This window comes from Triticum urartu, chromosome 2 (assembly GCF_003073215.2).
Source record: "Triticum urartu cultivar G1812 chromosome 2, Tu2.1, whole genome shotgun sequence".
Lineage (NCBI taxonomy): Eukaryota > Viridiplantae > Streptophyta > Magnoliopsida > Poales > Poaceae > Triticum > Triticum urartu.
In genome coordinates, this window is record NC_053023.1 from 597,502,027 (window position 1) to 597,528,338 (window position 26,312).

At 43.3% G+C, this 26,312-nt stretch overlaps 2 protein-coding genes across 3 annotated transcripts; both read right to left on the minus strand.

Moving 5' to 3' along the window:
- Positions 1 to 8,099: 8,099 nt before the first annotated feature.
- Positions 8,100 to 9,714, minus strand: LOC125539067 (uncharacterized protein At4g19900-like). The gene has a single exon (XM_048702433.1). It carries the CDS (start codon positions 9,570 to 9,572, stop codon positions 8,238 to 8,240), a length of 1,335 nt encoding a protein of 444 aa, XP_048558390.1. The 5' UTR covers positions 9,573 to 9,714; the 3' UTR covers positions 8,100 to 8,237.
- A 1,642-nt stretch (positions 9,715 to 11,356) lies between these two features.
- Positions 11,357 to 20,468, minus strand: LOC125539068 (RNA polymerase II C-terminal domain phosphatase-like 1). 2 transcript variants are annotated; one of them, XM_048702434.1, is made up of 17 exons: positions 19,798 to 20,467; positions 18,421 to 18,897; positions 17,747 to 17,957; positions 17,411 to 17,568; positions 17,255 to 17,325; positions 17,041 to 17,146; positions 16,877 to 16,963; positions 15,854 to 16,417; positions 15,691 to 15,757; positions 14,784 to 14,917; positions 14,639 to 14,692; positions 14,207 to 14,303; positions 13,638 to 13,843; positions 13,478 to 13,561; positions 13,048 to 13,113; positions 12,601 to 12,674; positions 11,357 to 12,047 (listed from the first exon to the last, which is right to left on the minus strand). In XM_048702434.1, exons 1-17 carry the CDS (start codon positions 20,077 to 20,079, stop codon positions 11,939 to 11,941), a joined length of 2,847 nt encoding a protein of 948 aa, XP_048558391.1. In that variant the 5' UTR covers positions 20,080 to 20,467; the 3' UTR covers positions 11,357 to 11,938. The 2 variants fall into 2 exon arrangements, with proteins under 2 accessions (XP_048558391.1, XP_048558392.1); XM_048702435.1 differs by lacking the exons at positions 11,357 to 12,047; positions 12,601 to 12,674; positions 13,048 to 13,113; positions 13,478 to 13,561 and having other exon boundaries at positions 13,672 to 13,839; positions 19,798 to 20,468.
- Positions 20,469 to 26,312: the final 5,844 nt, after the last annotated feature.

Below are 26,312 nucleotides of genomic sequence, written 5' to 3' on the forward strand. Positions count from 1 at the left end.
ATCTATAATTTTTGATTGCTCCGTGCTATATTATCTACTGTTTTAGACATTATTGGGCTTTATTATCCACTTTTATATTATTTTTGGGACTAACCTATTAACCGGAGGCCCAGCCCAGAATTGTTGTTTTTTGCCTGTTTTAGGGTTTTGAAGAAAAGGAATATCAAACGGAGTCCAAACGGAATGAATCCTCGGAAACGTGATTTTCTCATCAGATAAGATCCAGAAGACTTGGACCCTCCGTCAAGAAAGCCACGAGGTGGTCACGAGGGTAGGGGGCGCCCCCCCCCCTAGGGCACGCCCCCCTGCCTCGTGGGCCCCTCGAAGCTCCACCGACGTATTTCTTCCTCCTATATATATCCACGTACCCCCAAACGATCGGGGACGGAGCCAAAAACCTAATTCCACTGCCGCAACTTTTTGTATCCACGAGATCCCATCTTGGGGCCTGTTCCGGAGCTCCGTCGGAGGAGGCATCGATCACGGAGGGCTTCTACATCATCATCCAAGCCCCTCCGATGAAGTGTGAGTAGTTTACTTCAGACCTACGGGTCCATAGCTAGTAGCTAGATGGCTTCTTCTCTCTTTTTGGATCTCAATACAATGTTCTCCCCCTCTCTCGTGGAGATCTATTCGATGTAATCTTCTTTTTGCGGTGTGTTTGTTGAGACCGATGAATTGTGGGTTTATGATCAAGTCTATCTATGAATAATATTTGAATCTTCTCTGAATTCTTTTATGTATGATTGGTTATCTTTGCAAGTCTCTTCGAATTATCGGTTTGGTTTGGCCTACTAGATTGGTTGTTCTTGCCATGGGAGAAGTGCTTAGCTTTGGGTTCGATCTTGCGGTGTCCTTTTCCAGTGACAGAAGGGGCAGCAAGGCACGTATTGTATCATTGCCATCGAGGATAACAAGATGGGGTTTTTGTCATATTGCATGAAACTATCCATCTACATCATGTCATCTTGCTTAAGGCGTTACTCTGTTTTTAACTTAATACTTTAGATGCATGTTGGATAGCGGTCGATGAGTGGAGTAATAGTAGTAGATGCAGAATCGTTTCGGTCTACTTGTCTCGGACGTGATGCCTATATACATGATCATACCTAGATATTCTCATAACTATGCTCAATTCTGTCAATTGCTCAACAGTAATTTGTTCATCCACCGTAGAATACTTATGCTCTTGAGAGAAGCCACTAGTGAAACCTATGGCCCCCGGGTCTCTTTCTCATTATATCAATCTCCATCACTTTATTATTGCTTTGCTTTTACTTTGGTTTTACTTTATTTACTTTGCATCTCTATACCAAAAATACCAAAAATATTATTTATCATCTCTATCAGATCTCACTTTCGTAAGTGACCGTGAAGGGATTGACAACCCCTAAGCACGTTAGTTGCGTTGAGCTATTGTTTTGTGTAGGTACAAGGGACTCGAGCGTAGCCTCCTACTGGATTGATACCTTGGTTCTCAAAAACTGAGGAAAATACTTACGCTACTTTGCTGCATCATCCCTTCCTCTTCGGGGAAATCCAACGCAGTGCTCAAGAGGTAGCAAGAAGAATTTCTGGCGCCGTTGCTAGGGAGTCTGCGCAAAAGTCAACATACCAAGTACCCATCACAATCCCTATCTCCCGCATTACATTATTTGCCATTTGCCTCTCGTTTTCCTCTCCCCCACTTCATCCTTGCCGTTTTATTCGCCCTCTCTCTCTATCCTCCCTCTCTATTTGCCTCTTTTTTCCCGTTTTCTCTTTGTTTGCTTGTGTGTTAGTTTGTTTGCTTGTCGTCATGGCTAGTCTCATATCTTCTCCGTTGTCTCCCGAGAATGAAGTTCTAAATTTAAACAAAGGGAGGGAGAAAATCTAAAAGATGCTTGGTATAGAATTTGCAATGCTCAAAATAGATCTACCAGGAAGCAATCTACTTCAGTCCTTCTCTGCAATTTTTACATAGGTGTTAATCCTTGGTATAGATATATCCTTGATACCATTACCGGAGGGAATTTCTTGGGTAGCCATACTTTTGATTCTTGTAATGCTATGTTAGATTTATTTGGCTCACCACCTCTTTTGGTTAATGGAACTATGTTAACTTTGAAGCATGTTATGCAAAGACTTGAAATTATTGAAAATAAAGTTGCTACTATTGAATTAATTGAAAATCTAGATAAAAAGATCCACAATCAAATTACTCAATATGGATCTAAGGTAGGAATGACTTTGAAAAATATTAAGGAAAAGGAACCCATAGTTAATAAGAAGATAAACCTAGATTCTACTAGAATTGATAAACTTGAGGGTATCGTTACAAACTTTGGAACCGCTTTTTCTTCCGTAAAGAATACTCCAATTCCTCCTACTAAAATTGCCAAGCTTATGTATGTTCCTAAAAATAACGGTGAATCATCTAGTAAGGAAACTGTGGATCTTAAATCTATAAGTATTCATCCCAATCTTTTTGCTATCATTAAGGAACCAATTGCTACAAATGAATTTTTTGATCTTGTGCCTAAGAGTTTGATAATCACTAGAAAGAAAGAAATTCCTAAGGGAAATAGATGCCTCATTGAGTTGTAAGCAAATTTATAGGGGCGTTAAACAATAGCGCTTGTTGGGAGGCTACCCAATTTTATTTGTATTCCTTGCTTTTTGCTCCTGTTTAGTAATAAATAAATTATCTAGTCTCTGTTTTGGTTGTGTTTTTTGTGTTTAATTAGTTTTTGTGCCAAGTAGAACCGTTGGGAAGACTTGGGAAAAGTCTTGTTGAACTTGCTGTAAAGAAACAGAAACTTTAGCGCTCACGAGAACTGCTGTCATTTTTATTTGGAAAGTGATATTTAGTTAATTATTTTTTAAGATGATTAATAGATAAATTCCTCACGTCCAGCAATTTATTTTAGAATTTTGGGGGTTCCAGATCTTGCGCTAGCTACGGATTACTACAGATTGTTCTATTTTTGACAGATTCTGTTTTTCGTGTGTTGTTTGCTTATTTTGATGAATCTATGGCTATTAAAATAATTTATAATCCATAGAGAAGTTGGAATATAGTAGTTTTAACACCCATATAAATAAAGAATGATTTCATTACAGTACCTTGAAGTGGTCTTTTGTTTTCTTTCGCTAACGGAGCTCACGAGTTTTCTACTTTAAGTTTTGTGTTGTGAAGTTTTCAAGTTTTGGGTAAAGATTTGATGGATTATGGAACAAGGAGTGGCAAGAGCCTAAGTTTGGGGATGCCCATGGCACCCCCAAGATAATCTAAGGACACCTAAAATACAAAGCTTGGGGATGCCCCGGAAGGCATCCCCTCTTTCGTCTACTTCTATCAGTAACTTTACTTGGAGCTATATTTTTATTCACCTCATGATATATGTTTTGCTTGGAGCGTCTTTTATGATTTGAGTCTTTGCTTATTAGTTTACCATAATTATCCTTGCTGTACACACCTTTTGAGAGAGCCATACATGATTTGGAATTTGATAGAATACTCTATGTGCTTCACTTATATCTTTTGAGCTTTATAATTTTGCTCTAGCGCTTCACTTATATCTTTTAGAGCACGGTGGTGGATTTGTTTTATAGAAACTATTTATATCTCATGATTCACTTAGATTATTTTGAGAGTCTTAATAGCATGGTAATTTGCTTAAAATCCTAATATGCTTGGTATGCAAGATTAATAATAAAACTTTCGTATGAGTGTGTTGTATACTAAGAAGAAATTGATGCTTGATAATTGTTTTGAGATATGAGGATGGTGATATTAGAGTTATGCTAGTTGAGTAGTTATGAATTTGAGAAATTCTTGTGTTAAAGTTTGTGATTCCCGTAGCATGCACGTATGGTGAACCGTTATGTGATGAAGTCGGAGCATGATTTATTTATTGATTGTCTTCCTTATGAGTGGCGGTCGGGGACGAGCGATGGTCTTTTCCTACTAATCTATCCTCCTAGGAGCATGCGCGTAATACTTTGCTTTGATAAATTCTAGATTTTTGCAATAAATATATGAGTTCTTTATGACTAATGTTGAGTCCATGGATTATACGCACTTTCCTTCCCTCCACCATTGCTAGCCTCTCTAATACCGCGCACTTTTCGCCGGTATCATACACCCACCAAATACCTTCCTCAAAACAGCCACCATACCTACCTATCATGGCATTTCCATAGTCATTCCGAGATATATTGCCATGCAACTTTCCACCGTTCCTTTCATTATGACACGCTCCATCATTGTCATATTTCTAGCATGATCATGTAGTTGACATCGTATTTGTGGCAAAGCCACCGTTCATAATTCTTTCATACATGTCACTCTTGATTCATTACATATCCCGGTACACCGCCGGAGGCATTCATATAGAGTCACATTTTGTTCTAAGAATCGAGTTGTAATTTATGAGTTGTAAGTAAATAAAAGTGTGATGATCATCATTATTAGAGCATTGTTCCAGTGAGGAAAGGATGATGGAGACTATGATTCCCCCACAAGTCGGGATGAGACTCCGGATGAAAAAAAATAAAAAAAGAGGCCATAAAAAAAGAGAAAGGCCCAAATAAAAAATGAGAGAAAAGGAGAGAAGGGACAATGTTACTATCCTTTTACCACACTTGTGCTTCAAAGTAGCACCATGATCTTCATGATAGAGAGTCTCTCATTATGTCACTTTCATATACTAGTGGGAATTTTTCATTATAGAAATTGGCTTGTATAATCCAATGATGGGCTTCCTCAAAATGCCCTAGGTCTTCGTGAGCAAGCGAGTTGGATGCACACCCACTTAGTTTCTTTTGAGCTTTCATATACTTATAGCTCTAGTGCATCCGTTGCATGGCAATCCCTACTCACTCACATTGATATCTATTGATGGTTATCTCCATGGTCCGTTGATACGCCTAGTTGATGTGAGACTATCTTCTCCCTTTTTGTCTTCTCCACAACCACCATTCTATTCCACCTATAGTGTTATATCCATGGCTCACGCTCATGTATTGCGTGAATATCGAAAAAGTTTTGAAAATGTCAAAAGTATGAAACAATTGCTTGGCTTGTCATCGGAGTTGTGCATGATTTAAATACTTTGTGTGGTGAAGATAGGGCATAGCCAGACTATATGATTTTGTAGGGATAGCTTTCTTTGGCCATGATATTTTGAGAAGACATAATTGCTTTGTTAGTATGCTTGAAGTATTATTATTTTTATATCAATATGAACTTTTGTCTTGAATCTTTTGAATCTGAATATTCATACCACAATTAAGAAGATTTACATTGAAATTATGCCAAGTAGCACTCCGCATCAAAAATTCTGTTTTTATCATTTACCTACTCGAGGACGAGCAGGAATTAAGCTTGGGGATGCTTGATACGTCTCCAACGTATCTATAATTTTTTATTGCTCCGTGCTATATTATCTACTGTTTTAGACATTATTGGGCTTTATTATCCACTTTTATATTTTTTTTGGGACTAACCTATTAACCGGAGGCCCAGCCCAGAATTGTTTTTTTTGCCTGTTTTAGGGTTTTGAAGAAAAGGAATATCAAACGGAGTCCAAACGGAATGAATCCTCGGAAACGTGATTTTCTCATCAGATAAGATCCAGAAGACTTGGACCCTCCGTCAAGAAAGCCACGAGGTGGTCACGAGGGTAGGGGCGCCCCCCCCCCCTAAGGCGCGCCCCCCTACCTCGTGGGCCCCTCGAAGCTCCACCGACGTATTTCTTCCTCCTATATATATCCACGTACCCCCAAACGATCGGGGACGGAGCCAAAAACCTAATTCCACCGCCGCAACTTTCTGTATCCACGAGATCCCATCTTGGGGCCTGTTCCGGAGCTCCGCGGAGGAGGCATCGATCACGGAGGGCTTCTACATCATCATCCAAGCCCCTCCGATGAAGTGTGAGTAGTTTACTTCAGACCTACAGGTCCATAGCTAGTAGCTAGATGGCTTCTTCTCTCTTTTTGGATCTCAATACAATGTTCTCCCCCTCTCTCGTGGAGATCTATTCGATGTAATCTTCTTTTTGCGGTGTGTTTGTTGAGACCGATGAATTGTGGGTTTATGATCAAGTCTATCTATGAATAATATTTGAATCTTCTCTGAATTCTTTTATGTATGATTGGTTATCTTTGCAAGTCTCTTCGAATTATTCAGTTTGGTTTGGCCTACTAGATTGGTTGTTCTTGCCATGGGAGAAGTGCTTAGCTTTGGGTTCGATCTTGCGGTGTCCTTTCCCAGTGACAGAAGGGGCAGCAAGGCACGTATCGTATCGTTGCCATCGAGGATAACAAGATGGGGTTTTTGTGATATTGCATGAAACTATCCCTCTACATCATGTCATCTTGCTTAAGGCGTTACTCTGTTTTTAACTTAATACTTTAGATGCATGCTGGATAGCGGTCGATGAGTGGAGTAATAGTAGTAGATGCAGAATCGTTTCGGTCTATTTGTATCGGACGTGATGCCTATATACATGATCATACCTAGATATTCTCATAATATGCTCAATTCTGTCAATTGCTCAACAGTAATTTGTTCATCCACCATAGAATACTTATGCTCTTGAGAGAAGCCACTAGTGAAACCTATGGCCCCCGGATCTCTTTCTCGTTATATCAATCTCCATCAATTTATTATTGCTTTGCTTTTACTTTGGTTTTACTTTATTTACTTTGCATCTCTATACCAAAAATACCAAAAATATTATTTATCATCTCTATCAGATCTCACTTTCGTAAGTGACCATGAAGGGATTGACAACCCCTAAGAGCGTTGGTTGCGTTGAGCTATTGTTTTTGTGTAGGTACAAGGGACTCGAGCGTAGCCTCCTACTGGATTGATACATTGGTTCTCAAAAACTGAGGAAAATACTTACGCTACTTTGCTGCATCATTCCTTCCTCTTCGGGGAAATCCAACGCAGTGCTCAAGAGGTAGCAACGGGTTTAGGGGACGGGCAAAAACTTAACCCTGCGCAAGTTGATGGGGACGGGGACGGGTTTGCGATTTTCTCATGGGGATGGGTATGGGCAAGCAAAACCCGGTGGGTTTGGTCGTCATCTTGAGCCGTGCGGCTGTTGTTCAGCCACTGTACAGCCGCACATATTGCAAAAAACATCTAAAAACAACATAAAAAATTTATACATGTCCACAATATAAAATTATTACATAGTTCTTCGTATCCACGAGATCGAATGCAACACAAATACAACATAGTTTTGCACAATCAGTTCTCTCCGAATGAACGCACGACCATAGACGGAACCACCGTGCTTCGGCTTCTTCCCCTTGTGCATGGCCACTAGCATAGCAATGTCCTCTTCTTCATGCAAACCAAATTCCTCGTCCCACGATGAATCGTCCACGAATGAGGAGTCAACCGAGCTCATCTACAATGCAGATAACCACCGTCAAACATACTATCCAATCCCAATTGAAATCATCAACTTTCGTCGTTTTTTACCTTGGGGAATTCCGTCGAACACCTTGTGCGCGGGGTGGTAGAAGATGGCCAGTGGTTGGATTGGTCACTGCTGCGGACGGTGACGCAGAGGAGAAGGGAGCTCGGCGGCCGGCAAAGAGGAGCTATATGGGCTGCCGGACCGCCGAAGTCGGCGAATCCAGCCGCTGCTGCTTCCTGAAACGGCGGCGCCGGGGCAGCTGCGAGACGCCCTCCGGCGGGGGAGGCGACGCGGGCTAGGGCGGAGGGCGGCGGCGATTTCCAGCGGCTGGTGCTCGGGCGGGCAGGCGGTCGCGAGCGGGAAGACAAATGAACTGGCGGTTGGTCGTTTCACGGGCGGCCGCGGTCTTACATCACTTGTATCTCGTGATGTAAATTTGCATCACAAAATTTTTAATTTTACATCTTCGGAAGGCGGTGATGTAATTCTTTTTTACATATGAACCATCTGTTGAAGCAGCGTTTTCTATTCTTGAAGATCCAAAAGTTAGATATTTTTACATAGTATTTTTACATATGGACTGTTTATTGGAGATGCTTTTAAGATAGATAGTGGGACTCAATTCTCTGGCGAGGTTTCGGTGCAGCGGGGCACCCAACCCTCCCAGCCATGTTCAAGTGCAGCAAAATCACTGTTCTATATATGTTATTTCTTGCCTGTAAGTAAGATGTACAATTTGCCAACCCAAACACGACACACCCCAGCCGAAGCCGATCTCTCATCTCTCCTTCTGCATGCAGTTCTAAGACTCTCCTGTCATGCAGCCACGGAAGAATTGCAGAACAAGCAGCCGTCCGAAATCAACCTTCGGATGACGCTCCCCTCCTCCATTTCGATCCCTCTGCTCTCCCTGTTCCACAGATGGATGCCGAAGCTCCCGCCTCTGATGTTGTCCACCTTGGCCTGCACCCACTTCTCCTCCTTCCTGTCCTTGGGCGCCATGAACAGCCCGCCGATCGTGTTCCAGTCCACGGGGTAGAACGCCCGCGGCGGCAGCACCGTGACGTCCAGCTCCGGCATCCGGCGCGTCACCCTCGACACCAGGTAGGGCCCGTTGTGCCCCCACTTGCTGCCGTCGAACGTGGCGGCGAACTCGGCGATGAACTCGCGCAGCAGCGGGTGGCCCCGGTCGAACGCCATCACGGCGTTGTTCAGTCGCATCCAGTCGCCGGTGGCCGCGTCCACGGCCTGCGCCCCGATGGCGTTGCGGAGGCCCGACAAGGGCCTGAGGACGACGACGTCGGCGTCGAGGTAGACGCCGCCGTACTTGTAGAGCAGCGCGAGGCGGAGGAGGTTGGAGAGGTTCTGCCCGAGCGGTACGCTCCCCGGGCTGACCTCCCCGCGCCGCACCGCGCCGAGCCACGGCTCCGCCGGCGTGCCGCGCAGGAGGTGCGCCAAGTCCGGCGACGCGGCGCGGACGCGGAAGCCGCGGTCGAGGAACGGCCGGAGCCTGTCGCCACCGCCCGGGGAGTCCATGGTGTCGGAGGCGATGAGGAGGCAGGCGTCGCGATGCCACCGGAAGAGGGTCTCCAGGACGAGGGCCTCGCGGCTTCCGAACTGCTCGAGCGGGGACAGCCACGTCATGAAGAAGCGGTGCGCGCACGGCCGCTGCGGCGACGGCGGCGCGAAGAGCTCGGCCGTGCGCGCCGCGAACTGCCGCGTCCGGGGAGCTTGCCTGATGAGGCGCTTGAAGAGGCCCTTGTTTCGCTTCGTGGAGGCTTTCTTGCTGTTCTTCTTACTCTTAGCCGGTCTAGTAGGAGCAAGAGGCGCCGGCGGCGGTGGCGACGCCGTGACGTGGAACTCGAGCATGGTCCTGTCCATGGAGACGTCAAGGCTAGCGGCGGCGGCAACAGAAGCACTGGTCGTCGTGGCATTTGCTGACCTCGAAGGTGACTGCGGGAGGAGAGGGCAGAGGAGGAGGCTGAAGGTGGTGTGCGAGAGGAGGAAGACGAGGGAGAAGAGTAGGAGGAGGACGGGGAAGGAGAAGGAGAGGAGGAGCAACGGCAATGGCTTCCGAGGGGCCGGCGCCATGGTCGGAGCGGGAGGGAAGAAGAGCGAAGTAGCGTGGGTTGCCGTAGGAGTAGCAGCCATGGCGTTGGTGCCTTGGTGCGCCCTTGCACCACGCGCATTGGCTGCCTCTTAGAGGCAAGTAACTAAAAAAGATGGCGGTCTTTGTAACATGGGAAGGGAGGAGACGCCATCCGCATGACTGCATGATGGCTGCTGATAGGTTAAAATTAAGTACACTTGCTGCTACTTTCACCAACTAATTCTTCCGATATTCCTGATGTCAACTCTCAAACCTAGTGCGTTTACTTGCCATGCATCAGGATCAAAATTTTAAATGGCGAACTACAGCATTTGAATGGGCGTCACGCTAAAGTTACGTTTGTTTTTCGCTAAATGGTTCTTTTTGTCAATAGCGCGCTATAGCGTGATTTAACGCTAAATTTGGAACTCAATTTAGGGTCACGCTAAAGCCTACAGCTATGTCAAGCTTTGCATTCTTATGGCTGGATGCCAGGCTTTGTTTTGCTATGGCTGGATGCCAGGTCCATTGACATATGTATGTATGTCAAACTGTCAAGTATACCTTTTTTGATCAAAAGGGGTTTCCCCCCGCCCCATTTTTATACCTCTATATATATATGTGTGTGTGTGTGTGTGTGATATTGATGCCTAAACCTATATATGTGATATTGATGCCTAATATTGTATGCTTTTTTAAAAATGTCTATATGATTTAAGCAAAAATGCTAAATTGGGCTTAGATTCACTATTTGTTTCTCATACCTTCTGGCCGATCCGCCACTAAATGGCATAGCCCACTATTTAAAACTTCAAATATATACCCTTGTATGTTTACTTCAATCTAGAGAAAGGACAACTCCAGTTGTGCAATTTGGATGACACTTGCTTTATTTTGTTTAGTGGTGGCTCAACAAGGACGAGCACATGTTACTGATGTGGAATTTCAACTTGGATCATAGATAATTGTTTAAAACACAATTAAGGTTGACGGCTAGTTTTTGCAAGCCAGATTTGTCATCATCGCGTCAATATAATTTACCATGAAAAACATTCAATTTGTCATGCCCAAAAATCGGACATCAGATTTTTTTGCATTTTCCCTTTTTTTTAACTATATGGCTGAGCGATAATTAATTAATTGTAACGGCACTTGCCGACGACTTGTAATCAGATCGTATCCCACGTGATTCTTTCCCTAGGATATGATATCAATGAAAGATACTTCACTTTATAGTCCATCGCGCTTGTTGGATATAGAAATAAGCAAGTCAACGCTTTGGTAATGCAACTGCCCAGTGATAGGAAATTATATTCATCAAATAAACAGAGCACAGCACGGCGTGGGTACATTCCTCGCGCCTCTGCTTTTCGTGATATTGTTGATGGTGGCAGCAAGTTGCAAGGCACATTGTGCATATAAGAGTGGTAGTTTTTTTTTTTTTGACCTGATATAAGAGTGGTAGTTGGCCCAAAGAAAAGGCGTGATGCTCTCCGCTTTCATTGATATCATATCCTAGGGAAAGAATCACGTGGTAACAGCACCCCGCGTGGACAACTCATTGATCAGTAAAAGCTGCACAGAGGTGAGCAAAATTACATTTGGGAGAACCATGGTATGCATACCCTAATCACAATTGGATCTGACATCAAGATCCTTGATTGATATGCGTAGTCCTTTGACTCAGCCAAGCTAACTTTATAGAGGAATGTTGTTAATAGTATTGCATGGCCGATCCAATAGGCTGCCTCACCGCCTCCTAGAACAAATCCCGGTGTCGTTCATTACAAGATGGGGAGCATCCAAACCGGTGCACGTGTATCATGGCCCCAAAAATCCACTCACGTTACTATGATTTCGACAATCAATATAACTTCCCTTCACCCTGTCTCAGCTGCCCGAGGGCCTGAAAAACGGCAGCCACCGGTAGAAGCAAATCTCGTAATAAAAGTTACAGAAGTGACCCGACCAATTAACACTGCACCGTAAAATTGAATGAGAAAAAAAAATTGCTCCGCCTCCAAGTCTATACACTATGGAGGAGCAACACAGTGGTAAGTGGTAACCTGATATGCAACAAGAAAAACTCTCCTAACCAGTTGCACTGCCATCCTGCTCTAAGATCCACTGTCAGCTGGGGAATCACAGGTAACAGATCCGAGGGAAGTCATATGACAGCATCGCGGGCTCACTTGGGCAACAGATTGCAACAACTCCGTGCAAGCCACGCCTGCTGGGGGTTAGCTCGGAAATGGCAGTGGGGCAAGAAGGGGAACTCAGAAACCGAAAACAAGACCTAAGGGCGTGTACAGTTATTTCTTGCCTTCACAGCCATCTCGCTCAAACTTGCAATTACGGAGCTTCTTCGGGGGTCACAGATTGCAATGAATTTCCGATGAATCGTGTCCACAGAATTCAGACAAAACAATCAGGGAACACGACTGTCATTCCTAGAGTATCTGCCAGAAGGAATCCTTTGTACCATTGGCTGGAAATCTGGCTTGTAGCGCTTATTATTATAATTGGATGCGAATGACCTGTGGAAAGAGCAAAAACTATTCTGGTCATAACTCAGCTCACCCTCATCCACTACCTAAACTGAAGAACGTAAGCATAAAACTGACAATAATGCTAGAACAGTCAGCATGTGTCGCATAGCTCAGTACAGAGGGAATATATTGAACTCTCAACCTCCTTCAAGCTAAATATAATTAAACAAGCATCATTTCCACTAGCCTGGAATCTACGTAATGAAACTTCCTCCAAACACTTATATCAAGGGTTTACAATCTGAACTCAGAGGGATGGTCACTTCTATTTCTTTATAATTATCTAACTTAAACATCAAACAAGTGAGCCTCATTGTGTAAACAGTGTGGGGTTCCTATATTATGTGCCAGATGTGCTGTAACCTGATATCCTGTTCTGCTTCTATGAAAAGGCTGAAGGTATCCCTTGTTCGGATAAAAACCTAGTACTATGGCAAAAAGTCCGAGATACCACATTTCAAAAGAAATTTCTCGGATCACACAAATAACGAGTGCTAAATGTTACAGATCTACAACAAACAAGAGACTAGCGAATAATCACCTTGGAGATCCAGACCGTTTCTGTGGACGTTGACCAAGCATGTATCTCAGAGTTCCGAGAGCCCCATCAGCAGCCTACAACACAATATGATGTAAAAGAATGGGTTCAGAAACACTGCAAATTATAACTGTTATAATCCAGATAAAAATTCTTTGTCCAACAAATATCCATTCAAATCTTATAGTTCACTGTATCAAAAGAAGAAAACATTTGTACCCTTAAAATTTAAAGTAATGGTTTTAGACACCTTAGGAAACCAATCAGATATTGCATCCAGAAAAGATGGTAATGAAGGCTGTGAAGATAAAGGGCCCTCCCTATTTTGCTCAATGTAAGATAAAAATAGAAACCATGCAAGCACCACTGAGTTTATTTGTTGATTTTAGAACTCAAAGAAGAACGAAGTAAAGAAATAAAATAAATATTTCTCATGTGTAAGCTTACAACCTGCGCCTTAGCTTCCTCCCATGTTACTCCAACTCCTTTTCCCAGGATTTGCCCGCCTATTTCAATCTGTAAAGCCAAAGACAAGCGATAAGAAGGTACATTGAAAGCATGGATCTAAAAACTACTGAAAGTTAGTCCTAATGAAGTCTTGTAGCTAGCCCATCAGACCAAAATGTTTTTAAGGGAGAGCATCCACCAATGACGATTTGACAACAACATAGAACAAATGTTATACTACTACCATACAACAAATGTTAATAAACAACACCATGTTACACTATCAGAAAAAGGCGTACAGCTAGATCTCAGACATCTTGTGATAGCTTTTGAAGTTAATGGAAGTTAGCTTTTGTTAAGTGCCCTTAAGTGTATATAGTGTTCCATGTATCAGGTAAAGCTTAATGAGTATTTATGGAGATGAAGTACTAACCTGAGCATGAACTTCTTCCCTTCTCAAACTATCTGATGGAGATGGCTGAGCTTGGAAAACTAAGTTATAACCCTCAGCTGTACACTGCAACAAATCAAAAGATATATCTGAGTTAAAGGGCACACTTGTTCGAAACTTGACAATTAAAGCAGCTACTTACAAGCTCCTTAAGAGCAGCAACAGAACCAGCAGATTTGGTTGAGTTATCAACTCTCTCGTGCATATATCTAGACCCATCCGACGTGCTTGCAACTGGTACTATATTATCTCCATCAATCCCTCTATATTTGAATGAGTTTGGATTGCTACTAAAACCATCATCCACCGGAACTGTCATCTTATCTGGATCAAATGACAGAAATCTATCTGCATATAAATTTCATCGATCAAAACCAAGCATTATATTATAATGCAATATTTTATACGCTGGATAGAAATAACTACCTGCGCATAGATCAGACCATCAGAAACAATAGAAATTGAGAAATTATGGACAGGCAAAACAAATAGAGAAACGTTTCAGCGGCTTCAGATGATTAATGGTTAAAAAGGCCACGAGTGTCAGAAATCAGGGCGACAATTTGTTCTAAAACTCTGAGACATTGATAATATGTCAGAAGTCGGCTACTAAAAAAAGCCCCCTTAAACAACTGATTGTCAACCACCTATTTGCATATTTGTCATTTTTCATCCGGAGTCAAGAGACTAGGGAGTACAGCATAAACTCACCTGCCAGATTTCTTAATGATATATTAGCAGCTTGTCGTTGAGCTTCTTTCCTTGTTCTTCCCATTCCTTCACCTACTTTTTCTCCAACAATCCAAATCTGAAAGATCAACAAAGAAAATAAGGGATATAGAAACGTGACGTGCTAGTGTGCAAACGGCAAGCAGACTGGAATAATGAGCATGCAGCACAATACTTAAATAGTTGGCAAAACGTTAATGTTAAATAGTGCCTATCCTGTAACTCATGTTATCAAGATTACATCCTGACATCCATAGTAATTTTTATAGAATTTCCAATAGAAAGAAAAATGACATCCATAGTAACTTTTATACAATTTCCAATAGAAAGAAAAATGTCATCATCCATTGGCACGGTGGTTTATTAACAAAATGACGTTATTGACATTTTCAATCAGCATAAGTTGTATTTTACCTGAATGGAGAATCGCAACTCTGTAGTATCACATAAAGTTGACCTGTACTCCACCTAGAAACAAGTAAAGAAATACACCAGATAGGCAGATATGTAAGCTAATACTTACAGATGAATGATATCTGATCTGTAGCATCAAAACTACCTTAAATCCACACTTCGCTGCAATCTCCTCCAATACAGCACCAGATGTCTCTGTGTATTGTACAAATTGACGTCCTGACTCCATTTGGCTGCTTCTGTTACCTGGATGAAAACGCTGGGTTGCCATATCCTCGCCTTCACATTGCAGATACAGTTTCAGATACTATAGAGTAAAGCACAAATCAAATAATTTAAGAGGGGCATTCATGAAATTGCAAGCTTTTCATGATAACAGGAGCACCACTGAGCAAAGCAGCAAACAAGAATGAGTTATGGATCAAGATAAACCGCGTTGAAGTGTCTGCAGAAAAGGGCAATCATTTATACTTTCTATTTGATCAGCTCTATGATAAGCCCCAGAATTAGCACCCAACCGACCATGTATATAGGCTCACCAAACGGGTAAAAGGTGATCAGTATTATTCTCTTTGTTAACTGGAAGGAAATACACACCGATGGGTTTACATATACTGGAGTACTGGACCATGAAAAGGCGCACAAATATTTAATTACTTGGCAAAAAGTAACATCTTAGTTCATCATCTAACCACAGAAGACTACGCCAAATGAACAGTTGGAAAATAAGACATGAGAAACGCAGTTAGATATGTTCGTTTTAGATGACAGTAAATACAACTCTATAGGGATAGTACAAGAGACTATAACTATATCCTAAATAGCTTAAGCTTCTAAGTTCGGTGGGGACAAAAGGACCATACATTATCCTATGCAGCTGCCATTGTTCAAAATATCGGCCAATAAATTAGTTAGCTGGCCGATTCACCTATTAATCCCCTACTTGTCAGCCGATCGAGCAGTAACCAGTTAACGATTTCCTGAACATTGGCAGCTGCTAACCTGAATGAACATCAGAAACATCAAAGATAAAGGCATAAAGCAAAACATACCAGAAAATGATCTATATGTTGTAGGTGCCTGGTTCTGAAGCATTTGACGATCCTCACTGTGAGGTAGCTGAATAAATCAAGCATTTGTCACCAAATCGTCTAGAATCACCTCATTAACGAACAAAGATAAACTAAAGTTTGATCAACATAGGTGACCACTCACCTGAGAAGAATATCTCTGGTTCTGATGATTTAATCTATCGGAAAATATAGGATTATCACGAGCAGGGAAGTATGGTTGATGTGGTGGTTGGCTTTTATCACTATGTACGGCATCAGATTCTAGATGAAAGTCCGTTGAAGTCCTATTTAAGTTTCTTGGGTCCATCTCATCCTCTACAGGAAACCAATTTCCCTGAGATTGCACTGGAGGAACTGAGGCTTGTACAGAAGGTTCTGCAGCAAAGGGTGGTGTGGGATCTCTTGTGTCTTGGCCATGCTGTAATATCAGAAGCCTTCTCCTTGTGTCAGGATCTAACTCAGACTCAGGAACCTCACCCTCTTCTCTAGCTGGAGAACCTTGCAAAGGATCCACCATACCAGATTGAGCATCAGGCCAGCTGACTGAAGGAGGCTGAGGACCTTGATCGTTATTCAAAGGCACCACGCCCAGTGGTGGTGCTAACGGAATAGATGAAGATGTAGCAAATTGCTGGTTAGCAGCTACTGATATCACGTCAACATTTGTTGTCACTGGATCTGCAGCCTGCACACTGCAAACTGCTTCCTGAAAAATAATTTAGATACACATAACTAGGAGAGAAAATTAAAAAAACATTGAAAAAGGTAATAGCTACTAAGAAATGTGAAGATATCGGCCTCCATTACATTGACATTTTTGTTACAACACCATAAGACATAGACATAGGTTTAGCATTGCCAGTTAGTTGTTTCAACAAAATAAACAAAGGTCAAAGCTAATAAACAACGGTTTAGCATTGCCAGTTAGTTGTTTCAACAAAATAAACAAAGGTCAAAGCTAATAAACAATGAACCCTCTCATTCACTTTAAGTAAAAAAGAACTCCTGCATATAGTTAATTTAGGGGTTACTATTGCTGGAGCATTCACATATACTACAAAACAATAGATTAGTGGATAATGATCACCGTGTTTCTTGGATATCACTTGTTTAACAGTTCATCTTTTTATAACAAACATTCTGAACAAGGAAGAGAAGGGCAAACCTTCATTCTCCTCTCAACCTCTGCATCTGCCATACCGTCAAAAGCCATCGGATCTTTGTTCACATTCAAACTTGCTGCATTCTCATCCTAACAAGAAAAAAACACTGTTCCTCATCAGTAGTTAAAAGGAGTCAATCTGAAGCATCCACCTTCACAAAGTTTACCTCTGAAATCAAATAATTTCCGACATCAGGAGAAGACGGAACATGATCTAATTCATCATCAAAATGAACTTCACTGATCGATGGTAGAAGACCCTCATCGAATTCCCTGTCAATTGGATCGTAAAATTCTGCATCAGCAACAATTCAACATTGTTTTCTGTGTATGTAACAGGAAACAAGTTTCTGTGGTACCACATAGCCAAGATGTTCTTACTTGAAGAAGCTACCCCTAACATTGCATGCAACATTTCTGGCAACACAAAGAACTGGAATAGGGAAGTTCGCCTGTGCAAGTTAAAGACAGGGTGACCTCTGTAAACAATACTGTAAGATAATCTTATGCTGGAATACAATACAAAATAGACATTACCTCTGCTTGCGGAGCATAATACGGAGAGAAGGCAGGAACAACATGAACTCGACATTGGTCCTTCTCCTCCCAAACTTTCAAACGGTCATCAATCACTAGGGCCATACCAGGGTGACAAGATCCATCATGGAACACATTTAGCAATGACTTTTTAGAGCCTGGATGAGTAAATTTAGCATTAACCTCAAAAGGATGGAAAATCCCACAATATTATATGCATGAACATGGAAATTCATTGTAAGGAGATTCACTCGTTGACAAACTTGATTAAAAGATTATATGAGCAAACTATGCATGTCTTGTAGATGCAATAACTGGAAGAATATTAATACGCACCAGATTTGACACAGACAAGCCTGTGAGGAAGTTGAACAGAGTTTATCAGTCTAGAATCAGGATCAAGCAACCTCCACATTTCCAAGGCATAGTCCCTCTCAGCCATTGTGCACACATACACCTCAAAACGTTTCCGACCTCTTGCAATCAAGTAGCTCCGAAGATCATCCCAAGCAGGCCTTAACCGCACCAGAACACTGGTATCTCTTATCTAACAGAAAAAGGTATGGAAAATAAACTGTACAGTCTAACAACAAGCAAACATGGTTGAACCAAAACCCAAGATAAGCAAAACAAAGATCAGCGGGCCCAAGAATAAAGAAGGACACTTAGTCATCCACAACATCAAATGCATGCAACTTGCCATGAATGCTGTGGCTAAGACATCATTTAATTTGATTCAAGCTCTGCACTATGTAATGCATGAACAAACTGAGAATGCTGTAACCAAATAGGTTGCCATTTTTTTCAGAAAAAGAAACAGGCAACTTGCAAAATCTACAGGATACATTGAATGAATTATGGTGGTAAACTTCAACCGAACACACTATACAAAATAATCCAAATTACAGTGGTATGTTCAGAGCCTGTTAAAAATGACCTAATGAAAATAAAGAGACGACATGCTTTTTTGCCTATCATATGCTTCCACAGAAAAGTCATGAACTACGTACCGATGGATTTATACGTGTCAATATAATACTTTTGTCTTGTAGCCTTATAACAGGACGGATCATAGGTTGATGATTATCAGCTAAAGGTGGAACAACCTCGGATTGTACTTTATACATTTTCCCACCATCAATAACTTGGTCACCATCTATATACTGCTTTAGCATAGTCCTGTCCTCTTGGTACCTCTTGATCTCTGCCAACATACCACTAATGCGCTGTGGATCAGTCTCTTTACTCAATTTTCTCTGGAGTGCATCAATTCTGTCTTCAAAAGACCGTGTGGTATTGGCAACAATTAGTGTTTCATCAAGGTCAAACACAATACCAAGGCATCGAAGATTCAACATACTCAAGCAAGAACTATACAGGCCTAATGGTACTTTATAGCCCCAAAAACATGCGTGGTTGGGCAAGTTACTCTTGGGTTTCATTGCAACTAAATGGATTTCTTCTGCTCCAAGTGGAAAAACTGCTGTCTGCAAACACAGAGAATCATTAGGAAGGAGATAAGACAAACAGAACATCTGTTCAATTAGGAAATAAAGAGGAAAATTTGTAAAAACACACCCAGGTACAAGGAGAATGCCAAGGCATTTAGCACATCTCTGTACAAAGATGCCTAATAAGTAATAACCAAAAATAAATAAAAGGCGAAGTAGAGGATATTTGCTACAGATTTTGAGGCATGGATTGGCTCAAAACTATCTATATCAAAATCTTAAAACAGGAATATTCATAGCAATGCAATGATCGAAGTTACTACTACTAAAATTTATGATATGGTGAACTACAAGGGCAAAAGATGTACTTAATATAGTTGCACTCTCACAAAAATTAAGTCCCAGTCACTAGCCAGCGGATGAATTCCAGGCACATTAGTGTGCTACACCCCAAAGCTGTTAAGCAACACTTCGCTCATTCCTCAAATATTTCTGCCGGTACATGGAGTTCAGCGGTTCAGAGTTCACATTCAATTGCAGTGATGAACCGCTGAGAACAAGCAATGCTAAGTCCGAAGTCCATAACAATTGTATGCCTCGAGAAGCAACATTTTGTGTTCAAGAGTCTGAGAATATGATTGATTTGTTTGTGAAATATGAACACTGCTCCAGAAACCTTAGTCATTCAGCACTGCCAAGCCAGGTTAAATATATTTCTAGTCTTTAAAATTGTTCATGCCCAAGTTATATAGTACTCATTGATGCAGTAAATGTTTCAAGGGAGGTTTTTCACAAGGTACTTGGTGTGCTAAACTGCTAATTAATACTCCTTGTTCGGGTGAACTTGTCCATGTCATGTCAGGCTAAAAAAAGGTTTTACTTCTACTCATTTGTTATGTTGCTTGTGATTGTTGGGAATGATGATTCATGTAGTACCTTATTGTCTCTGAGGCAAGCGGTGTGCATGGCAACAAGCGACGACGGGGGCTCGTCGTCAGCGGTTGCTGGGCTTGGCCTCGACTCCATTACGAAGCAGAGGGCGCCGGAGGACACAGTGTGCAGCACGGCGAGCGGCAGGCACCGCTCGCTGGGCGGGGAGAGGCGGTCCACCCGGATCTCCCGCACCCACGGCGCCGCCGCCACGTTCGTCTCCCCCTTGGGAGACAGCTCCACCTCCCCGATGGAGATGTGCCCGAAATACACCATCGATTTGATCATGTCCTCGGCACCAACAGAACAGATCACACGAATCAAAATCCGAACTCAGTCCGAGTCAGTGTGCCTTACACACGCACGCGCGCGCGCACTGGTCTGATAGACCCTGCACGCTGGCGGATCTGTTCTTATCGCGCGGTCCAAAAACAGAGGAAATTAGAAGAGGGCAGAGGAGGGGGAATCGCGGCGATCTTATGGTGCTTGTGTGCTTCAAATCGCGTTCGAGTTCGCGTTCTTGGCCGATTCCGGCCGGGTTTGGTGGGGAGCCCGTGCGAATCCGCGGCAATGGCGGCGGCGGACGAGCTCGGGGGTGGGCTCAGTGGGCGGGCGGTTGGGTCGGGGAAACCCTAGGCGTTTGATCGGGCTGGAGGATGGGGAAGACGACCAGCGGGGCCACGTGTATTTAGAGAGGCGGGGAGGTAGGAAGATATTCGAGTTTCTCTATTGTTTTCAAACATGAATTTTTTTATTACTTGTATCACTCTCTTTTTTCTAACACGGTATAATCAAAGTCGCTTACATACACAAGCATATGCTCATCCCTATAAGCGCACACACGCACACCCTATCCCTAGGAGTACCTTCGAAAGACTAAGTCGGCATAGCATTTTGAGATTTTACAGAGTCACCATAAACGTCTCGGAGTCGACGGGATCGTCTCCTCCCACTAAACAAATATCACCGAAAAAATGAAATAATTTCAAGAATAATGCGAGCATCGATGTCAATTTTATGACTTGAACTCTGATAGGTTGGGAATATCACTGTCTTTCTAACCATTCAAGCACTAATTGATTCGTTACTTGTATCACTCTTGATTCTGCCTTGGAATAATCTATCGCGCGTGGTGAGCAATATCCGAATCATTCAAATTATATGATTATACTCCTTTCGAGTAGTTGTTTACGTTTCTTTCCATGCTATAGGTAAAATCATTGAGCACTACATCGTTGCAGTCCAACTGAATTTGTTGGTACTTTAGAGCATTCACAGAGCTAGGCCTTTATGTTTTTTTTCTTGAAAAGAGGATCACCCCGGCCTCTGCATCAGAACGACGCATACGGCCATTTTATTCAAACAAATAAATAAGGTTCCAACAAGGTCTCGAAGTCTTCAACTAAAGAAAAAAAAGCTCACTCAGAGCCAAAAAGGCTAGAAAGACAAACTAGCCAAATAAAGGACGCCACAACCGGCTGGCTAAAGAGAGATAGGTAAACTAATTGTCTATCCTATTACATGATCGCCATCCAAACCAGTTGAAGATATTCCGAGCTATCATCTCCCAGCGGATAGATCCAGTAACCAAATGCTCCCTGGCCTCCATCGGAGTGAGTAGCGACCACGAACGGATCAATATCGTTTCTCAGAAGATAACCTGAACAAAATGAAAGCGTGATGTTCTGTTAAAAACCAAGTCATTTCTGCAATTTCAAATAGTCCACAGCAAAGCGCATACTCCCACACGAATATGTCTCGCTAAGTCGGGCTCAATCCCATTAAGTCATATTCCAAATAGCGTGTTAACAGAATTCAGTGGAGTAATATTGAAAGCAAAGTGTACTGTCCGCCAAAGAACTTTGGCTAACGGGCAATCAAGAAAAAGGTGCTTAATTGTCTCATCCCGATCACAGAAACTACACCTAGTAGATCCTATCCAATTACGCTTTGTCAGGTTGTCCTTGGTTAAAATAACTTGTTTATGAACAAACCACATAAACACTTTTATTTTCAAAGGAATTTTGACAACCCAAACATGCTTGGAGGTAGGAATGAAGCTCGAATTGATAACATCAATATACATTGATTTAACTGTGAATACTCCAGATCTAGTGAGCTTCCAGCGTAATTCATCGGGTTGTTGGAAAAGCTGAACCTCCATCAGTCGCCTAACCAGACGGAGCCATTCTTCCCAACGATTGCCCGCTAGCGACCGTCTAAACTGAATATTAAGGGGGATAGATTGAAATATCGTTTCAACGAACACCTCACGACGTTGAACAATACGATATAAAGACGGATATTGAATGGCCAAGGGTGTCTGTCCGAGCCAAATATCCTCCCAGAACCGTGTACTAGCACCGTTACCAATAATAAACTTTGTCCTATTAAACAAGGATTGTTTGACTTTCATCAGTCCTTTCCAGAAAGGCGAGTCGGTCGGCCTAACTGTTACTTGTGAAAAAGTTTTGGTCTGAAGGTACTTGCTACGAAGTATTTGTGCCCACGTGGCATCAGTCTCATGGGATAGCTTCCACAGCCACTTACTAAGAAGGCATCTGTTCTTAACTTCGAGATTCTCAATACCAAGACCCCCTTGGTCTTTTGGTCTACAGATGATATCCCATTTAGCTAGCCGATATTTTCTTTTGAGTTCATCACCCTGCCAAAAGAAACGCGATCGATAAAAGTCCAGTCTTTTCCTGACGCCAACTGGGACTTCAAAGAACGACAGGAGAAACATAGGCATACTCGTGAGCACAGAATTTATCAAAATTAGTCGGCCTCCGTATGACATGAGCTTGCCCTTCCAGCAACCCAGTTTCTTTTCAAATCAGTCTTCGATGCACTTTCATTCTCTGTTTGTCAGCTTACGGTGGTGGATTGGTATACCTAGGTAAGAAAAAGGTAACGCCCCAAAATCACACCCAAACAATTGCCTATAAGCCTCTTGTTCATCTTTGGCTCTACCAAAGCAGAATAACTCACTCTTGTGAAAGTTAATCTTTAGCCCGGTCAATTGTTCGAATAGGCATAACACCAGCTTCATATTTCTCGCCTTGGCGATGATTGTATCATCAGCGTACTGAAGAATGGATACACCTCCATCAACAAGATGAGGTACCAAGCCACCTACTTGACCATTCTCCTTAGCCCTTCCTATCATAAGTGCTAACATATCAATCACAATGTTAAACAGGATAGGGGACATCGGATCTCCTTGTTTTAGGCCTTTATGTGTCTGGAAGTAATGACCAATATCGCCATTCACCTTAATTCCAACACTCCCTTTTTGCGTAAACGATTTAACCTGACTGCGCCAGGCTTCATCAAAACCTTTCATACGCAATGCCTGTTGGAGGAATGGCCATTTGACTTTATCATACGCTTTCTCGAAATCCATCTTAAAAATTACTCCATCTAATTTTTTAGAATGGATTTCATGGAGCGTTTCATGAAGGACAACCACCCCTTCAAGGATGTTTCTATCCGGCATGAAAGCGGTTTGGGACTGTTGCATCACAGAATGCGCAATCTGCTTGAGCCTATTAGTCCCGACCTTGGTGAATATTTTGAAACTAACATTGAGAAGGCAGATCGGCCTGAACTGCTCTATTCTCACAGCATCCGTTTTCTTAGGAAGCAATGTGATTGTCCCAAAATTCAAGTGAAATAAATGAAGCTGTCCAGAGAACAGATCATGGAACATAGGTAACAGATCCCCCTTAATAATGTGCCAGCACTTTTTGTAGAACTCAGTCGGGAAACCATCCGGTCCGGGAGCCTTATTGTTTTTCATCTGTACAATAGCATCAAACACCTCCTTCTCTGAGAATGGGGCAACAAGGATATCATTATCGGCAGCCGATAGTTGAGGCACATCCTCAATCCTGGACTCATCGAGGGACACATAGCTATCCTCGGGAGGTCCAAATAACTGCTTGTAATATTCGGTTATATAAGTTTTTAGGTTATCCTGTCCTAAAATAGTTCCTTCGTCTTGCTTAAGCTGAAAGATTCTCTTCTTTCTATGCTTACCATTAGCAATCAAGTGAAAGAATTGAATATTCGCATCCCCCTGGACAATTTTGCGGACCTTAGCCCGCAATGCCCACTTCAATTCTTCTTCGCAAAGAAGTTCTTTCAATCTCTTCTCCGCCTCGATTTTAACCTGAAGCTCTGCTGGCTGCAAAATCGTGGATTCAGCCTTTAAGTCCAAGGTCTGAATAAGAGAAAGGAGTCTGTCCTTTTCAATCTTATACACCCCACTAAGATGCTTAGTCCACCCCCTTAAGAAACTTCTCAAATGCCTAATCTTATTCTGCCAACGCTTGACCGAAGTCCTACCTCCTGCACCCTTAGCCCATTCCCTGGCAATCAAGTCCAAGAAACCTTCGCGTTCAAACCAGGCCATCTCGAAAGAAAATGTATTTTTGTTTCCCACGTGGTTCGGCTCCCCCGAGTCCACGAACAATGGAGTGTGATCGGATATTCCACGCGAGAGGGCTTGTACCGTTACGAGAGGGTACTTCTGTTCCCACTCAACGCTCGCGAGAACTCGATCAAGCTTTTCATACGTCGGGTTTGGCATAGCATTAGCCCAGGTAAACTTTCTACTAGAAAGCTCTATCTCCCTCAGATCCAAGCTTTCAATGATGGTATTGAACATAAACGACCACCTGCTGTCAAAATTATCGTTGTTCTTCTCCTCTCTCCTCCTAATGATATTGAAGTCACCCCCAACTAAAATTGGAAGCTGCTCAGACCCACAGATTCGAACAAGGTCCGCCAAAAACTCTGGTTTAAGCTCGGGCTGTGCGGCACCATATACCGCCACCAAAGCCCAGTTGAAACCATCAGCTTTAGACCTGACTCGAAACTTGACCGCAAAGTCACCCATCACTACGCTGCAGACTTCTAGCGAGTCGCATCTCACACCAAGCAAGATCCCACCCGATCTTCCTCGCGGAGGGAGGCAATGCCAGTCGAAGTCAACACCGCCCACAAGAGAGGTAAGAAACTGGGGCGCAAAGTTCTCACGACCAGTTTCCGAGAGAGCAATAAAATCTAATTGATGCACTAAAGATGCCTCAGCAAGAAACCTTCTTTTAGCCAAGTCTTTCAGACCTCTGCTATTCCAAAAGATTCCTTTCATAATTCATCATGAAATTTTTTGGTAGTTCGAATCCTAGCACTCCTACGAACCGCAGAATCGGGATAAATCTTCCGTTTCCACTTGCGCTTTGGTTTACTAGGTTCTTCCACCCGGTCCTCATAACCGGGCTCAGTGGCACTAACTACTGTATTAGCTAGAGGAACATCATCATCCTCAGACTCATGGTTGGATGGTGCTAGATCCGCACACAAATTATCGAGCACTCGGACCCCCAACGCCTCAATCTCATCATCATTCATGGGTTTTACCGCAGCTAGGTTACGAATAGTCTCTAAGGCACGTTCCGCCTCCAGATCTAAAAGATCATTTACCGAATTGGAAATTTCACTATCATTAGCCCCTAGCAAAACTCCTAACTGGTTTGCATTATTTATAATTTCCTCATTAGAAAGATGCAATGAAGAATTAGATATGTTGACGGACATACCAGTAGAGATCTCGGCATCACGAAGCTTGGCCGCCCTCATAGCGCACCTATGCTGCATGTCATCAACCTCCGGGTGGTCCTGGAGACGAGAACTCATCCGTCGCCCCGCAGAGACCGGATCGGGGATCCCACCAAAGGTAATAACCTCCTCCCGTGTAAAACCTCGCGTTGAAGAATCAGTCAAGCGTACCGGTGGAGGCGATGGAGGGCTCACATGCCCCCTAGACGGGAAGCCGGGGGAGGAATGCACTGGCGCCGCCGGCGCACCCCCCCGTCCCCACCGTGTAGCCTGAGGGCGTCGATGTCCTAACTGGCGAAAGAGGAGGAAGGATCGAGACCACCTACCCCAGACCCCCCCAGCACCGCTGGAGAAGCGACCACTGTAGCCACCACTAGAGGAGAAGGAGCCGGGTCCACCTGACCCAGATGGCCTCCCCGACGGCCGGCCATCGTCGGCGTCACCGGTGTCTCCGGCGCCTGGATAAGAGGAGAGGAGGCCGGGGTCACCTGCCCCGGACTCCCCCTCCCAAGCAAAACCTCCGAAGCAGACGTCGTCTCCCGGCCCGAGACCACTGGAGTGGTATGGGGGAGCGAAACCACCTCAGGCTCCATCTCCCCAACCCCTCCCCCCAAGGTCGTCGCCGAATGTGTCCTCAACAAGCCTCCCACCACAGGACCACCCACATCATCAAGCTCCAACATCGGTAGCATACACTCAAAGCCATCATCAGATTCCACCCGGTCACTCCAAAGTCTGGGCGGGGCAGACGCTGGCTCAAAGGACCCAAACCGCAACGTACTCATCGGCACCGACGGAGCAGGGGCTGGCTCTACCCCGGGTCCATCTCCAGGCAACTGAGGAACCGAACCCGACCCATTGGTCCTCTCACGTCCAGTCTCATCAGTCGGGTCCCC